This window comes from Hemicordylus capensis, chromosome 1, assembly GCF_027244095.1.
Source record: "Hemicordylus capensis ecotype Gifberg chromosome 1, rHemCap1.1.pri, whole genome shotgun sequence".
In the NCBI taxonomy this organism is placed as follows: Eukaryota; Metazoa; Chordata; class Lepidosauria; order Squamata; family Cordylidae; genus Hemicordylus; species Hemicordylus capensis.
Window position 1 is genome coordinate 118,021,022 of NC_069657.1, and position 15,999 is coordinate 118,037,020.

General features: G+C 44.0%; 1 protein-coding gene across 12 annotated transcripts in view; it reads left to right on the forward strand.

The window, feature by feature from the left end:
* Nucleotides 1-15,999, forward strand: part of SBF2 (SET binding factor 2) — a 510,140-nt gene that overhangs the window by 202,572 nt on the left and 291,569 nt on the right. For 10 of the 12 annotated variants that reach the window (XM_053274763.1, XM_053274792.1, XM_053274810.1 and 7 more), the window contains 3 exons: nucleotides 2,415-2,528; nucleotides 9,834-9,944; nucleotides 13,005-13,110. In XM_053274763.1, coding sequence (XP_053130738.1) covers nucleotides 2,415-2,528; nucleotides 9,834-9,944; nucleotides 13,005-13,110 — 331 coding nt within the window. Of the gene's footprint in view, nucleotides 1-2,414; nucleotides 2,529-9,833; nucleotides 9,945-13,004; nucleotides 13,111-15,452; nucleotides 15,555-15,999 lie in introns of those variants that run through there. The other 2 variants (XM_053274801.1, XM_053274858.1) reach the window with 2 other exon arrangements.

A 15,999-nucleotide genomic window follows, 5' to 3' on the forward strand; every position in this document is an offset into this window, starting at 1 on the left:
CGTCCAAGTCAGTCTAGACAATACTACATCTATTGCCTACTTGAATTATCAGAGAGGAACGGTCTCCCGCTCCCTCTTCCTGCTCAGCCTCCAGATTTAGTCGCAATCCACATCAAAGGATAACTTATTGGCGGACCAACTCAGCAGGTCCCCACTCTATCTATACCAACACAAATGGGAGGTCAGTCTTCAATACCCTCCTTACGCACTGTTGAACAGCAAAAATCCTTCAAGAATCTGCAGACTTCATCCTGATTGCTACATGGTGGCCTTTGCAGCCCTCGTTCTCTCAGCCCTGACGGAGTCTCCATTCAAGCCTATGTCTACGGCACCACCTAAATTGGTGACACTGAAAATGGCGTTTCTGTTAGCCATTACGTCTGCACGCCGTGTCAGTGAATTAAATGCTCTATGGATAGATCTTCCGTATGCTAAATTTTGTGAGGATAAGGTAGTGCTATATATGGATCTTGAATACAGACCTAAAATAGTCACTGACTTCTATATCAATAGTGACATCATCTTACCTACCTTCTTCCGGAATCCCACAATGCCTCTTGAGCGCTTGCTGCATTCCCTGGATGTGAGACATGCTATTCTTTTCTATTTGAAACTGACGAAGCCCTACAGAAAGACAAAACAGGTCTTCATGAGTTACAAGGGTAATGTGAAAAGTTACCAAATATTAAGACAGACTCTCCCACTGGATTGTGGTGTTGATCTTCGTAGCTTACAAGCATCAAATAGTGGACCCTCCTAAAACCATACAGGCCCATTCTACTAGAGCTTATGCTACTTCTGCTGCCCATATGGCAGGAATCAGGCTCAGAGACATCTGCACTTCAGCCACCTGGTCCTTTTGCCAAGAATTACACTTTGGTCCTTCGCTCTGCAGCTCAGGCCAACTTTGGGAAGGGTGTGCTGAAAAGGGTCTTACTTTAGCATACTACACCCATCTCCAGACTGACAGCTCATTAGTCACCCATTCTTATGGCGGCAGCGGATCATGATCCAGATAAAAAGGTTGCTCACCTTTAACCAGTGATTGGGTAGTGATCTATTGCAGTTATAAGACCCTCCCACCGACCCCGCTGCAGTATGGAAAGTGACAACATGTATGTTTGCAGAGTGGAATCTTTGGGCACAGCTTACATTTCTTACCTTCTGGAAATGTACACTGCTTCAATATGACGTTTGGGTCTCAATGTCAGTCCTCCAGGAATTGGGGAGAAAATGCTAGCCACCCAAACTGAAAAGATGCACCATGTGCAAGGGTTGGGGCTAAGCTATTCGAGGAGCTAATCAAGTCTTCCCAAATGGTCCCGCGCGGGCGCAGAATCCATTCTTATGACTGCAACGGATCACTACCAGATCATTGGTTACAGGTGAGCAACCTGTTTTTCCTTCAACAGAACTTGTTTTCTTCTCCTCACAGAGCTTGTTTTTCAGACCACTGACAATCTTTGTTATCCTTGTCCTGAACCCCCTTCAAATTTGTATTTATCCTCAAATTGTAGCCCAGCCCTCCTACCCCTGTGTGTTAATGATCAGAGAAACCACATAAACAGGAACAGCTGTGCCCAAAGATTGTCAGTGACACTGCTATTGATCAGTCACTAAATTGGCTATGGGCACTTCCTAATTCAGAAGTTGGAGTACCATTTAAGCCATTTCCCCCCTTTCCCAGAAAATGGCCAGAGATCTTCACAGGCAGGGAGAAAGGGAGAACAGCAACTTCCCTTTTTCTGATGTTAGGAGGCTACAAGAAGTAGAAGATGCACATTTAATCTTTCTTTCTGGTAGATAGCATCTCAGTCACCTCTCAGGGTCAGATAGGTACAAAAAGAAACAAACAGGAGATTTGTTTTTGAATCTTGTTTGTGGACATGGTGTTGCCCTTCAGCACAAACCAGCCACAGATGACTTGTCCAAAGCATGATTTGTAGTACTAGAACCAATAATTTTGAATGAAAAAGCTCAGTCAAACATCAGTAGGAGAAACTATTCATGTCATCCATCAGTGAGAATAGAGCCCAAGTATTCTGCTGCTCCAGAGTGCAACCTCTTGAGAACACATCCGTAGCTGCTGAGGCCTGAGCAATCCCACTTGCTGGGAAGCAGTAGTTGATGATGGGAAGATGTTAATCAAACCCCAGGTAGAACAATGAGAAACCCCAAGTGGATTGATGGTCTTCCATATTTTAAGTTATGATGTAGGGTTGGGGTGTGTGTGTGTGTCTGTGTGTGTCTGTGTGTGTGTGTGTGTAGGTTATATGCAAGACAACCACATGCGACAACATCGGTTCTCACTTGACAACTGTGAACTACATTATATTTGTGATTAAGCATAACTTGATTTTTCAAAGTACTACTTCTACCTACAATCTGTTGACTGAACTGTGCCTTTTTTCAAGGGGACAAGAGAAGCAGAAGGAGAGGAAGAATCTGGTTTGATTCAGCCTGCAGAAGTATTTGCTCCAAAAAGTCTGGTGTTGGTGTCTCGATTAGATTATCCAGAAATTTTCCGGGTAAAGAGCACTTTATTATCACTTTATATTATGTGTAAATGTACAAATCTATTTGAGTTTAATCAGGAACCCTGGCAGATATTGTTAATTTAAAGTATCTCTTCATGGTTATGTGTATGGGAATTTAGCCACCACAAGTAGAATTAGTCCACATAATACACAAATCAAGATACTTTCCTGTAGATCAGTGCAATACATTTTTATCTACAAAGGCACTATTTTCAAAACCACATGGACCGAAAAAGATATCAACTAAAGATATAAATTTCATAGATTTCTTTAAATGTACTGAGGTCAAAGTAATTCAGTTTATGTAGTATGATGTCACTGAAGCAAGGGAAGATTGGAGGGAAAACAGGTAAGTTGGGTAGCAAATGGGATGAACGGGGAGTGGTGGCTGAGAAACATTTTAGGTTCCCTTCCCACAAGCCCTCTTTGCCTTCAAATTTTAGGCACAAATACAATTATAATTTTATTTAATTATTTATTTTACACATTTTTATACCACCCAAAATAGTCATGCGCACGGACCGGTTCGGAGGCCATTCAAAAGGCCTCCAGACCGGTCCGGACATGGGGTTGTTTCGGTTCGGGTGGGGGGTTCCACAAGAGTACGGGGGGCGGCTTTACTTACCCCCTCAAGAATTTTGCCATATTTATGTGAGTAAGCGGGCGGCATACCTCCCTGCTGCCCGCTTCATTCCCCCTCCTCTCGGCGGCGCGCGGCTCGGCTTCCTCCTCCTTTGTATGTTAAATGCTCAATCGGGCGGCAGGGTATCTCCCAGTCCCTGCCGCCCGGCAATTCATGCCCCCGGCTCGGCTGGCGGCCGCCCCCTGAGCAGCCCCGAGACCCCTGCCGCCCCTTCCCTTCCCATACTCAAGGGGTCGGCAGGAGAGCCCCCCTGCCAACCCCGTCCTCTTCCCCGGCTGGGCTGCAATGGCTTGTAGGAAGCCTTTTGCGCGCCTGCACAAAAGGCTTCCTAGAAGCCATTTTCAGCCCAGCCGGGGAAGCGGACGGCAGGGAGTTCTCCCGCCGCCCGCTCTCTCAAGTTTACTTTACTCTTACTCTAAAGTAAACTTGAGAGAGCGGGCGGCGGGAGAACTCCCTGCCGTCCGCTTCCCCAGCTGGGCTGAAAATGGCTTCTAGGAAGCCTTTTGCGCAGGCGCACAAAAGGCTTCCTAGAAGCCATTGCAGCCCAGCCGGGGAAGGGGACGGGGTCGGCAGGGGAGCTCTCCTGCCGACCCCTTGAGTATGGGAAGGGAAGGGGCGGCAGGGGTCTCGGGGCTGCTCAGGGGGCGGCCGCCAGCCGAGCCGGGGGCATGAATTGCCGGGCGGCAGGGACTGGGAGATACCCTGCCGCCCGATTGAGCATTTAACATACAAAGGAGGAGGAAGCCGAGCCGCGCGCCGCCGAGAGGAGTGGGAATGAAGCGGGCGGCAGGGAGGTATGCCGCCCACTTACTCACATAAATATGGCAAAATTCTTGAGGGGGTAAGTAAAGCCCCCCCGTACTCTTGTGGAACCCCCCACCCCAGTGCCGGACCGCAGCTCCGCGGTTCCGTTCACACCTCTAACCCAAAACTCATGTCTCTGGACGGTACACAAGATAAAAACAAAAGTAAAACACCAGTTAAAAACAAAAACAAGGAATTTAAAAGACAGCAATTAAAAATTTTTTTAAACAACATTCTAAAACAACATTAAAAACAATCAAAACAGTATCAGTTAAAAGCCTGGGTGAACAGATGCGTCTTTAAAGACTTTTAAAAAACTGTCAGAGATGGGGAGGCTCTTATTTCACTAGTGAGTGCATTCCAAAGCCTCAGGGCAGCAATGGAGAAGTCCCATCCCTGAGTAGCCACCAGACGAGCCTGTGGCAAATGCAGACGGACCTCTCCTGATGATCTCAATGGGTGGTAGGGTTCATAACGAAGAAGACATTTTCTTAAATACCCAGGGCCCAAGCTGTTTAGGGCTTTATAGGTTATGACCAGCACCTTGTATTTTGCCCGGAAACATATCAGCTGCCAGTGTAACTCCTTCAATACAGGAGTAATATGGTCTCTCCTAGATGATACAGAGACCAGCCTGGCTGCCACATTCTGAACTAACTGTAATTTCTGGACTGCATACAAGGGCAGCCCCACATAGAGTGCATTACAGTAATCCAGTCTGGAGGTTACCAGCAGATGTACCACTGTTTTGAGGTCATCTGTCTCAAGAAACGGACGCAGCTGGCGTATCAGCCGAAGCTGATAGAAGGCACCTCTGGCCACCGCCTCAACCTGGGACACCAGGGAGAGACTCGGATCCAGAAGCATCCTCAGACTGCGTACCTGTTCCTTCTGGGGAAGTGTGACCCCATCAGGCAGATCAAAATCATCTCTCGAGTTCCGACCCCGCACAATGAGTACCTCTGACTTATCTGGATTCAGTCTCAGTTTGTTATTCCTCATCCAGCCCATTACCGACTCCAGGCAGGCATTTAGGGAGGTTATGCCCTCTCCCGATGATGCTGACATGGAGAAATTCGGGCGTCTTCAGCATACTGATAGCACCCTGCAGCAAATCTCCTGATGATCTCTCCCAGCGGTTTCATGTAGATGTTAAACAACATCAGAGACAATATGGAGCCCTGGGGCACACCATTCGAAAGTTCAGAATTTGAAGAACAGCAGTCTCCAAGGGACACCATCTGGAACTTGCCTGAGAATTAGGAGCGGAACCACTGCAGAGCAGTGCCTCTTACTCCCAACCCCCTCAGACGCTCCAGAAAGATACTATGGTCTATAGTATTGAAAGCTCCTAAGAGGTCCAAAAGGACCCACAGAGTCACACCACCTCTGTCAATTCCCCGTTGGAGATCATCCATCAGGCCGACCAAGGCAGTTTCCACCCTATAGCCAGCCCAAAAGCCAGTTTGAAATGGGTCTAGATAATCAGTTTCCTCCAAGGCTGGAGCTGGGAGGCCACCACCCTCTCAATTACCTGCCCAGCCATGGAAGGTTGGAGACAGCTCTGAGGGATCCAAGGTAGGCTTCTTCAGAAGCAGTCTAATAATTGCCTCCTCAAGACAAGGAGGCATCCTGCCTTCCCTCAGAGATGCATTTAAAATCTCTACCAGGCCTTCTACAACAACCACCCTGTCAGATAGTATAAGCCATGTTGGGCAAGGGTCAAGATGACAGGTGGTGGGCGGCACCATTCCAATCAGCTTGTCCACATCCTCAGGAATCACAAACTGGAACTGATCCAAACAAACCACATAAGAGGAGTTGCTGGACAGCTGCACATCAGACACTGAAGTAATTGTGGAGACGGAATCTAAGTCTGCCTGAATACAAGAGATTTCCCCCACAAAGAATTCATTAAACACATCACAGCGGGTAATCAGTGGTTCCAGATTCTGATTCAATGGAGGAGGGGCACATACTAGCCCTCTCACAACCCTGAACAACTCCGACGGACATGAACTTGTGGATGCAATACAGGCAGAAAAGAATCGTTTCTTTGCCGCACGATTGCCTGAACATAGATCTTCAAATGAGCACTATGTTGCAATCTGTTGGAATCGAGTCAAGTCTTTCTGCACCTGTGCTCCAGTCATCTACCTTGCCACTTCAGCCCCCTTAGTTCTTCTGTATACCAAGGGGCCAATTTTGGAGCGGGTCGGAGAGGACGCTTAGGAACAATCATGTCTACTTCCCCGGTGAGTTTGCTGTTCCAGTTCTCCATCAAGGCATCAACAGGATCGCCGGCAGAGCCAACCCTGAATCTCTCCAAGGCTTCTTGAAATCCTATGGGATCCAATAACCTTCTTGGGCGGACCATCCTAATAGGTCCCTCACCCCTGCGAAGGTGGGGTGTGAATGTTAGTCCAACCTTAACCAGCTGGTGGTCCGTCCATGACAATGGGGAAATCACGGGAGTCCCCACCCACGGATCACCACCCTAATCAGAGTGAAAGACCAAATCAAGTGTGTGACCTGCAATGTGCATTGGTCCCGTGACCACTTGAGATAGGCCCATAGTTGTCATGGCCACTGTGAACTCCTGAGCCACCCTGGACAAATTTATCCTGAAATGAATATTGAAGTCCCCCAGCACCACAAGCCTGGGGGACTCCAACACTGAACCCGAGACCAAGTCAGTCAGCTTAGTTAGGGACTCTGTTGAGCAGCGGGGTGATTGGTACACCAACAGAAGCCCCAGTCTGTCCCTGGTCCCCAAACGTAAGTACACACATTCAGTATGGTCCGACATTCTAACAGGGATCCTGGTAAGGGAGATATTAATCTTATAGACCACAGCCACTCCACCTCCCCGCCCCCGGCCCTTCACCTGCTCATCAACAGAGTACCCTGGAGGGAGAAGCTGAGACCACACTGGGCCCCCAGCCTCCCACAGCCAGGTCACTGTAATACATACCAGGTCGGTGCCTTCATCCAGAATCAAATCATAGATGGTTTCTGATTTGTTCAGGACTGAACTGGCATTACAGAGGAGCAAGGTGAGGTTTCAAGGGTGGTCGGCACTGCTCCCCAACGTCAAAGAGCTGGCAGGACAGTCGAAAGGGGAAACCGCTATTAAGTTTCTATGTCTCCTTCCCTTGTAATGGCCCGCAGGCCTGCCAACGTTACTTCTTCTGTTCCCCACCACCACCAGAATTGCTGCCACACAGTCAGTGGAAACACCCCCTCTCCTCATCTCCAAGTAAGCCCAGGCACATTATAAAAGATCCTCACCTAGGACAAATTAAAACAGAAGCCCCATTATTAAATGCTCACCACCTGGACCAAGAGACCTGGCCCTCGCTCTTGGTGTCCCCCAAGGTGCCTCTCCCAGAGGGGCGACCATGCCGGTGGCGGGCCCGCTGCCACAGACAGCGTCCCTTATAGGGCCAGAGATGATCTCCCTGGTCAGGTGGAAGGCAGGGACTCCTGAGTCACTCCTGGGCCCCGATCCTGCAAACAGCCACTGCCAGAAGCCATAGTCCCACAGGTCAGACAGGGGGCTGGCAGATGGTCTCACCCTCACCCTCACCCTCTCCCTCTCCTGCAGGCAGGCACCCAGCATCAGCAGCAGACAGCCAACACCAGTCTCTCACCCTGGGGGCTGTCTGAGAAGCAGGTGGTCTCTCCCTCTGCTGCAGGGCTTCTTGCAGGCTGAGGCTGGAGACAGCGCCCCTTATAGGGCCAGAGATGATCTCCCTGGTCAGGTGGATGTCAGGGACTGCTGAGTTACTCCTGGGCCACGATCCTGCAAACAGCCACTGCCAGAGGCCAAAGTTGCACAGGTCAGGCAGGGGGCTGGCAGATGGTCTCACCCTCTCCCCCAGGCAGTCACTCAGCAGCAGCAGCAGCAGACAGCCAACACCAGACAACAGTTGTCTGAAATGTTCAGTGATCTATTATTTCTGACAACAGCCACTACTTGCACTTGGCAAAAAACACACTATGCTGCAGTTTTTGATCTAGGGCGGGGTAGCAAACTCTGAAGCGGCCTGTGTGCAAGAATTGAGCACAGACCCCATTGGATCCTTTCCTCATAGGAATCAATAGGAAACTCAAAAAGATTAATAATTCCCAAATGGCTGGACAGAAAGCTCTGAAATTTCACATGCTGTTCCTACAATTAGATTGTGAGCCTTTTGGGAACAGGGAACCACTTTGTTTATATCTATGTAAACTGCTTTGGGAACTTTTTGTTGAAAAGCAGTATATAAATATTTGTTGTATTGTACATTATGATAGCATTAGGTGTGTTGGCTTTCAAGGAGATCAGTTTACTTGTTGATTTTTAATGGATTAAAAAAGATTTTAAAAAACTTTTAGAAGTGTCATAACTGCTTTGTTTCATGGCAGAAAGTTACAAAAAGTACTGAAATTAAAGACCTCAACACTGACCATCATACAAGCTTTAATTTGCTGCCCTTTGCCTTCATATAAATGGAGTAGCACCAGTGTTCCCTCTAACAGGAATTCCAGGACGTTGTGGACTACAACTCCTATAATGCCCAGTCAAAGGCCATTGCAGCTGGGGATGCTGGGATTTGTAGTGAACAACATCTGGGAATCCCTGTTAGAGGGCACTGAATAGCACCCCCATTCTTTTTTGCTCCCCATGTTATGTATTCAGAATGGCTGGGCAGAAAGTTCTCTGAATTCATGTGGTGGTAGCACATGATAGTAGCATTAAGTGTGCACACTTGCAAGGAGATCTGTCCACTTGTTTATTTTTAATAAACTTTTAAAGAGCTTTTTAAAAAATCATTAAAAATCAAGAGGTGGACTGATCTCCTTGGGGTGTGCACACTTAATGCTACCATCATGAGCTACTGCCGTATGAATTTTGAAAAAGTTCTGCTCAGCCATTCTGGAATTATTAATATTGTTGAGTTTCCCATTGATCCCTATGGAGAAAGCAATTTAAGTCAAATTTGGCATGGCTTCCCCTAGTAGTGGCCTGTGTTCATTGTACACTTTTGCTCAATTGTAACTCTGCCTTTGGCTTGAGCTTCCTGATACCTCAGATTGAGCAGCAACGCTGAGGACACCTTAATCGCAAACCTTAGCTTCCCTCTGTATTGTTTCAGCAGGACAGTACAGAGGACTCTCTTAGCTTTGCAGTAACCAGCTTTTATTTCCGAGAGCCTGTAGTATACAAATATTAGATTGTCATCCAGAGATTTTTCTTCCTCCTTCCCCATTTTATTTAAACATCGATATCATGTATTTTCTGCATGCAGTTTGGTAGTTAATAATGAGACACTGAAAGGCCAAGCCATACAAAGAGAGATGTGCTTTGTTCACAAAGGCTCCCATTGAATATTCTGAAGAAATGCAAGCAGGCATCTACCTTGGAAACAGGAGGGGGGAAACTGGCCCTACAGACTATGGCTGCTAGTGCTGGTGGGGTCAGTGGGGTGGAGGTTTTGCCTAATCTCAACTATGTCCCCAGTTGCAGCCTCTTCTCTGTATAATTTGATCCCATTTGAAAATACTGGCTCAAATAATTGATGATTATTACTGAAATAGTACGATCTTCCTGAATTCTGCATTAGGAAACATTTCATCACAACACATCCAGTCTATTTACTCACTCACTGCTTAACACTATAGTTTGAACTAAAAGAAGCTCAAGATTTTGGTGTCACATTTCATCAAGTAAAACAATTTTTCTGTCATTTGTTTTAAGTGTTCTAAGATTGTGTTTCTTGTTCTACAGATGTATATTTTTCAATAATTATCAGTATTTGCTTTCCGCAGGTTGCAATTGTACCTGTTTTTGTTTAATGTTTTAGGCTTGCCTTGGCTTGGTCTACACTGTGTACGTGGACAACCTGAATGTCTCATTAGAGAGTCTCATTGCAAATCTCTGTTCATGCTTTGTCCCTGCTGCTGGCGGGTCACAGGTAAATACAAAAAAGGGTTATTTATTCAGTTAACTTAATTTATGAATAAAAGCAAAAAACCAAATCCTTCAAATATTTTGATTTAATAAAGGACCATAGTTCAGTTGAGTGGTCCGTCTTCTAAAGACAACAAGAATTCCATTCTACAGTCAGGTCAAAGGGTTAGTTTTGTCATTGCAATTGCCTTTACAAGACATAGTATCAGTTCAGAAACTTTGCAGAGATTTGCAGTCTTTTGCAAAAAACTTTGCAGTCTTTTTTAATTACTAGTGCTTCAAAATATTTCCTTTTTTCTTGATTTGCATGGGGTTAAAGGGGAGCTTTTTTCTCCGAATTTGCTTTGATTGAGTCCTTTAGTTCTGATGGATGTTGTTGGGTTTCAGTGGTCCATATATTTCTGTGGTAGTATTGCAGATTCCTGTTTGTAAACTTATTGATAATGAAAATAGGGCTTAGGAATATAACTATAAATTCATGCTGCACCATGTAAAGGTCATTTGGAATTTATGATGAAATACTTGCACATAACTCTTTTGTTTGGCCTATTTTGTTTTGACCATACTGATTCCATAACCAGGGGTATGCTGGCAATACCCATCAGCAAAAGCCTTTGCCCTCCTTCCTTTTAGTTACTCCCAACCTACTCTGTTGAATTCAGTACAGCCTAGATGAGGAAATGACAAGAACAGACAGTGACACTGTCCTTGCTGGACTTACCAGCTCAATCCAGAATTAGAAAACTGTACTGATGAATGATCAATAGGTTGCTTGGGCAGAAAGCTGTACTCTTCTATTCCTACTCTTCCCGCAGGCACTATTAAGTTTCATTTCGGATTGCTGCTTGTGCTTGTAAAAAGTGAATTTTATTCACTGAAATTGGACCTACTAGGGCTGGCATAGCAGCCAATATTCTTTCGCATGCTAATTGTTGCCATTAGCCTCCTCTCATAGTCTGGGAGCAAATGTAGTTTCATGGCAAAGTTTGTGAGAAATTTATACAGGTGATTTTGTTTGATTTGAAATCCTCCTTAGATGCAGAATTACAATGGTGTCACTCTTGCATATGTGGTGCTTGAATGTGATGACATCATCAAGGTAGTTGCCATCACATGCATGTTAAACATCATTATCTCAGTAATTATTTGACCAATTTTGTTGTGTAAGTGTCATTGGAAAGGTATTTTGCCTTTTTTTTACATACCAAAAAGTGAATTTTTGACACCAATTTTGAACGAATTGGCAAGGATCTTGCTTAGTTTTAATTAGAATAGACCCACTGAAAATAATGGGAATTCATTTGCTCATAACAAACTTAAGTTCTCACTCAGCATACTCTCTCTTTTTCAATTAGCTACTTTAGTGGGCATGAGTCACTGTATACTTCACTTCTGCTACTTTGCTGTTCTGCCCTGTCCAGCCCACCAGTGAGATTATCCTAACTGGGCCAAAGCTCAAGCCTTTAGGTTCAGCCTCAGGCACCTTTTCCAACCTTCTGGTTCCTTCTTTTCCTATGTTCAGTGGACTGCCCAGCTTTTCTAAAGGGCTGAACAGGCCTGATCTGGATAGTGGTTCCTAAATTCATAACTAGTGGGTTCTGCATCTGCGCAGATCAGCTTCGGGCAGAATTTGTTAACTCCTCACGATGCCTGCAACCGCCACTTGCACGTGACTGCAGTACCCTCTAGTGGCGGTTGGGCATCCCTTCATTCAGTTTCTTTCTCAACGCCATAGCAATCAGTCCTCGGAATAGTTGGCTCCTAGGAAAAAAATGAAGGGATTTCCCAACGCCACTAGAGGGTACTGCAGTCACATGCGAGCGGCGGCTGTAGGCGTCGCAAGGAGCTAACGAATTCTGCCCAAAGCTGATCTGCGCAGGCTCAGAACCCACTAGTTATGAATGTATGGAACCACTACCAGATCATATGGTACGGGTAAGCATATATTTTTTCTCTTTCTTCCTGTGTTCCATATTGATAGAATCAGGGGCGTAAGGAGGCTGGAGAGGGCCCAGAGACAAAATTTTAAAATGGGCCCCTCGCTGATACACACACACTCACTTCACAATATATAGTCATGTGACTTGTCTTGGGGGGGCGGCCTCGAGTTGTGGGGGCCCCCAGGCAGCCGCCTCCCCTTGCCTAATAGTAGTTACGCCCCTGGATAGAATTGAGTACACTTAAATTACTGACAGGTGCCCTTAATTCTTGAGAGGCTAATCCTCATCCAATGCCAGTGTACTAGAGAAGCTTATAATTTCATTGCTGCCCAGTTAAAGTAATTGCTCATGGTATAATATTTCATAATAATCCACATTTTGTTAGCATATAAGTAAATAGTACACAGGGAGCCTCAAACTTTTGCTGATTTGGTTGGCACTGTCGCACCCTGTTCTCTTCTTCCAACTTGGGAAAAGCATGTAACTCGTAGTGTGAACATCCAACATATTGAGATACATATGCACTGGAAGGATTTCCTCTGGAAGCTAATCGGTAAAGATGGGCTACCTGAGATAGGTTATATATTACTTATATAACTCCTTATTACTTATATAACTCCATATATCTATATATAATATAATATAATATAATATAATATAATATAATATAATATAATATAATATAATATAATATAATATAATAAGTCCTTTGGAATGCACTGAGTACTCAGGAGAGGAATGGGTCCTGTCTAGCTTCAGGCCAGGGTTTTGTGTATAAGGACAAAAACAGCAAGAAGCTTGTTCTGCTGCTGACTTTCTTGAAAGCCCAGAGGATAACCTCTCACCTCAGGGTTATCTGCATGCACACAGGAGAAGTGGGGGTCTGGGAAAGAAGCAAGCATTGACTTATTGGGAACGTGGCAATCATCAGAATTAAATTTATGGCTGTCACTGGTGACCTAACAACTGTATTTATGGGCCCCAACATTGTGTGACAGTCAATAGTTGGTGATAGAAATAAACAGCAGAGTGATTTAATGAATATTCATGTGATGATAATGACAAAACAAACAACACCCCTCATATTGCATAAGCAATAATTGTGTGTTAATATCTTTTGACAGAAACTATTTTCCCTGGGAGCTGGAGACAGACAATTGATACAAACTCCTTTACATGATAGTCTTCCTGTTACAGGAACAAGTGTGGCTCTTCTGTTTCAGCAACTGGGTATGCCTATTTTTGAATTAGTATTATATTTCAGTTTAGGTTTTGAAATGATTGTACAAATACAGTAGTAACGTTTGCTACTTTTGAGTTCCAAAAATTGGGCAGTATTACTTTTCCTGTATTTTGGACCATATTTTGCATATAACCCAGTGATTATTTGAATCTAACCGTTGTTTCTTACAGCTGCACCCAGTGCTTGTACTGCTTGGACATTTTCCTTTTTTCCCTGCAATTGAGGCAAATAATCCTGGGGCTAGTATAATTCAGTGAGCTGAGGAATCACATCACATTTAGTAAATTTACCAGTTCTTGGTATCAACCTTTGAGAGCATCCCAAAAGTAAATGTGTTACTGTAAGAGTAACAGTAGTGAAATCTGTTCGGTTTGTGATTTTTTTTTAAAAAAAATTATTTGTCTTGAATTGCTTGTTGCTTTCTTGTGCAAACCTCATGCTTCTTGGCTTATTTCTTTAAATAATGCTCCTTTAGTGGATGAGAAAGTGAACCAAGTGTATATATTTTTCATGTTTAATAATATTTTAGTAATTAGGGGAGGATATTGCAGTGAACGGGGATGAAGAAGAACAGCAGCACCCAGAGAGAGTGAAATAAATACAACATAAAGGGTTTTTACTGGAAAGCAATCACAAAAGCCCATTTAAGAGATGAAAAAGAGCATATTCCCTTGATTACACCACTGAGAAACTTCAAAGGCAGTCAGTTAAGAAATTATGCTAGATAATCTTTGTGCTTGTATAGTCATGCATATACTGCAGTGATACCCTGTGCTTTCAGCTGTACCTCATTCCCAAGGGTCTAGAATGCTTAACAACTACAGGAGTACAACACAGTCTTAATGTTGCCAAAGAAGTTTCAACATTATCAGGCTGGGTCTGTAGCAACATAAGACTGTGAAGGTAAATGTGCTCACCCTGTAGTTTGTTCCATTCCTTGAACATCAAAAATGTAGCTGAATGAAGCAATGTGGTTTCAAGTTAAAGTGGCTGCAGTGTAGCAAAAAAAATCGCTCTCGGGCACTCTCTCCTCTCTTGTTGAAAGCATGAGTAGATTGGAACAGTAGTAGAGTAGGTAATTGTGTCCAATTCTTAACAGTAGGTTTCAAGAAAAAAAGGCGGGGGGGGGGACTGCTTCTCCAAAATCACCACGTGACCTTAGAAAATACCATATGTATGCATCTGAAAGTTTCCTATATTCAGTTGGCTGTTTTAGCACAAATGTAGAACACAAAAAGCAGTAACATGTAGGGGAAAGTACATTGTACAGGACTTTGCAGTGACTCTCTTCACCCTTTGGCCAGCCATGCTGATATCACATTTTCCTTGGCTTGCCATGTTGGAAAATTACCTGGTTAGAACAGATGCTGTCTGGTTTGTGGATATCTGATGTGTTGAAAGAACACTCATAAGGTCCAGAAAAACGTCTCTGTACCTATGTCTTTAGAGTGAGGGCAAAAGTCCATGTTACATAAAATTATGTGATTTTGTTCTCTTCCCCGCCCTTTGCCGGTTTTCTTTTATAATGCAGAAAAGCTGCAACTATTTTAAATTGAATGGAAGAGTGACGGGAGGAGAAAAGGGGCTGTTTAGCCCCTTCCTTCCCAGCTGTTGTCTAAATATTCCTCCCCTCCAGCTGCTTTTCTCCCCAATGAGTAAAATATATTGGACCCTGTATCTTTTAACCCATGAATGGGATATGTAATTTTGAGTAGATGAATGGGTGGCAATGAAAGGATTAAACAGCTTCTACCCTGAACACTGGTCCCTCTTACAGTCTGGAGCCACCTGCAGCTGCAAGAGAGCCCTTAGTGGAGAGGGGAGAAGCAGGACTAGAACATAATATTTTGTTCTGTCCTTAATTTAGGTGAAAGGCCTTAACTATGCAGGAAATACAGAATGTTTTGTTCAGTTCTTCAAAAAATGTGTTGAGCAACAGGTTTAAAATATCCACTAACATTTCTGAGTAAAACAGTCCTATTCTTGTTATAGTTTAATTATGGTTATTGAGCTATTTTAGATGGAATTTGGAACTGGATCGTGGGAGCAACTGGGCTTTTCTTCTTCTCCTTCAAGGGCGGGGGGATTATAAAAATCACACTCCAGTTATTCAAGCTAGCATGTGGACAGACTGAAGAACTTCACACTGTTGGTAAAGAAGTTGCTGAAAGCAGACATATTAAATATCCCATTGTCCATAAAAATATAAATTTTAGTGTATACCAGCTAAATTTAAGCAGACCATTTGCAGCAGAAACTAAATTTAGCAAAGATGTTTAGTGTACTCTATCCCAGCCGACTCGTGGTTCTGCTTCTGTTACAGATTGCTTTCAAATGTTAAAATAAACCTTATGCGGGAATGAAAGACTGGAAAATTTTGAAACAAGTTTCTCAGACAGCATGAATACACCCCAAGCCACAGAAAATGCATGTAAGTGGTTGGAGCTGGAAAACTAGCTACCCTCAGGTCACAATACTGACAAAGCAAATTGTAGAGTATCTTTATCTGAAGCCATGCTCTGGAATGTTTGGAAAGACTTTTGGCAATTGTTCCCTTTCGCATAATTAATCCTCACTATCCATGAATGTGAACAAGTTATTCCTGCCTAATGCTGGCATTTTTCTTGCACACCCTCAGTACATATCATGCAGTTTTGGAACTGATGAAAATTGGCAGTGAAACATTTATAATAAAACCTGAGAAAACCCATGATGGGTTTGTAAAGAAAGAGTGAAGAACTAACAAACAGCAAGGCTAAAAAGAAGTGTAAATGAGAATATACTCAAGTATATTCTCACAAAACTCATTTTGTCTTTTTTGCCATACAATATTATCCACAAGCAAAGATAATCAAGCTATAATCTGTTGGTTTTTG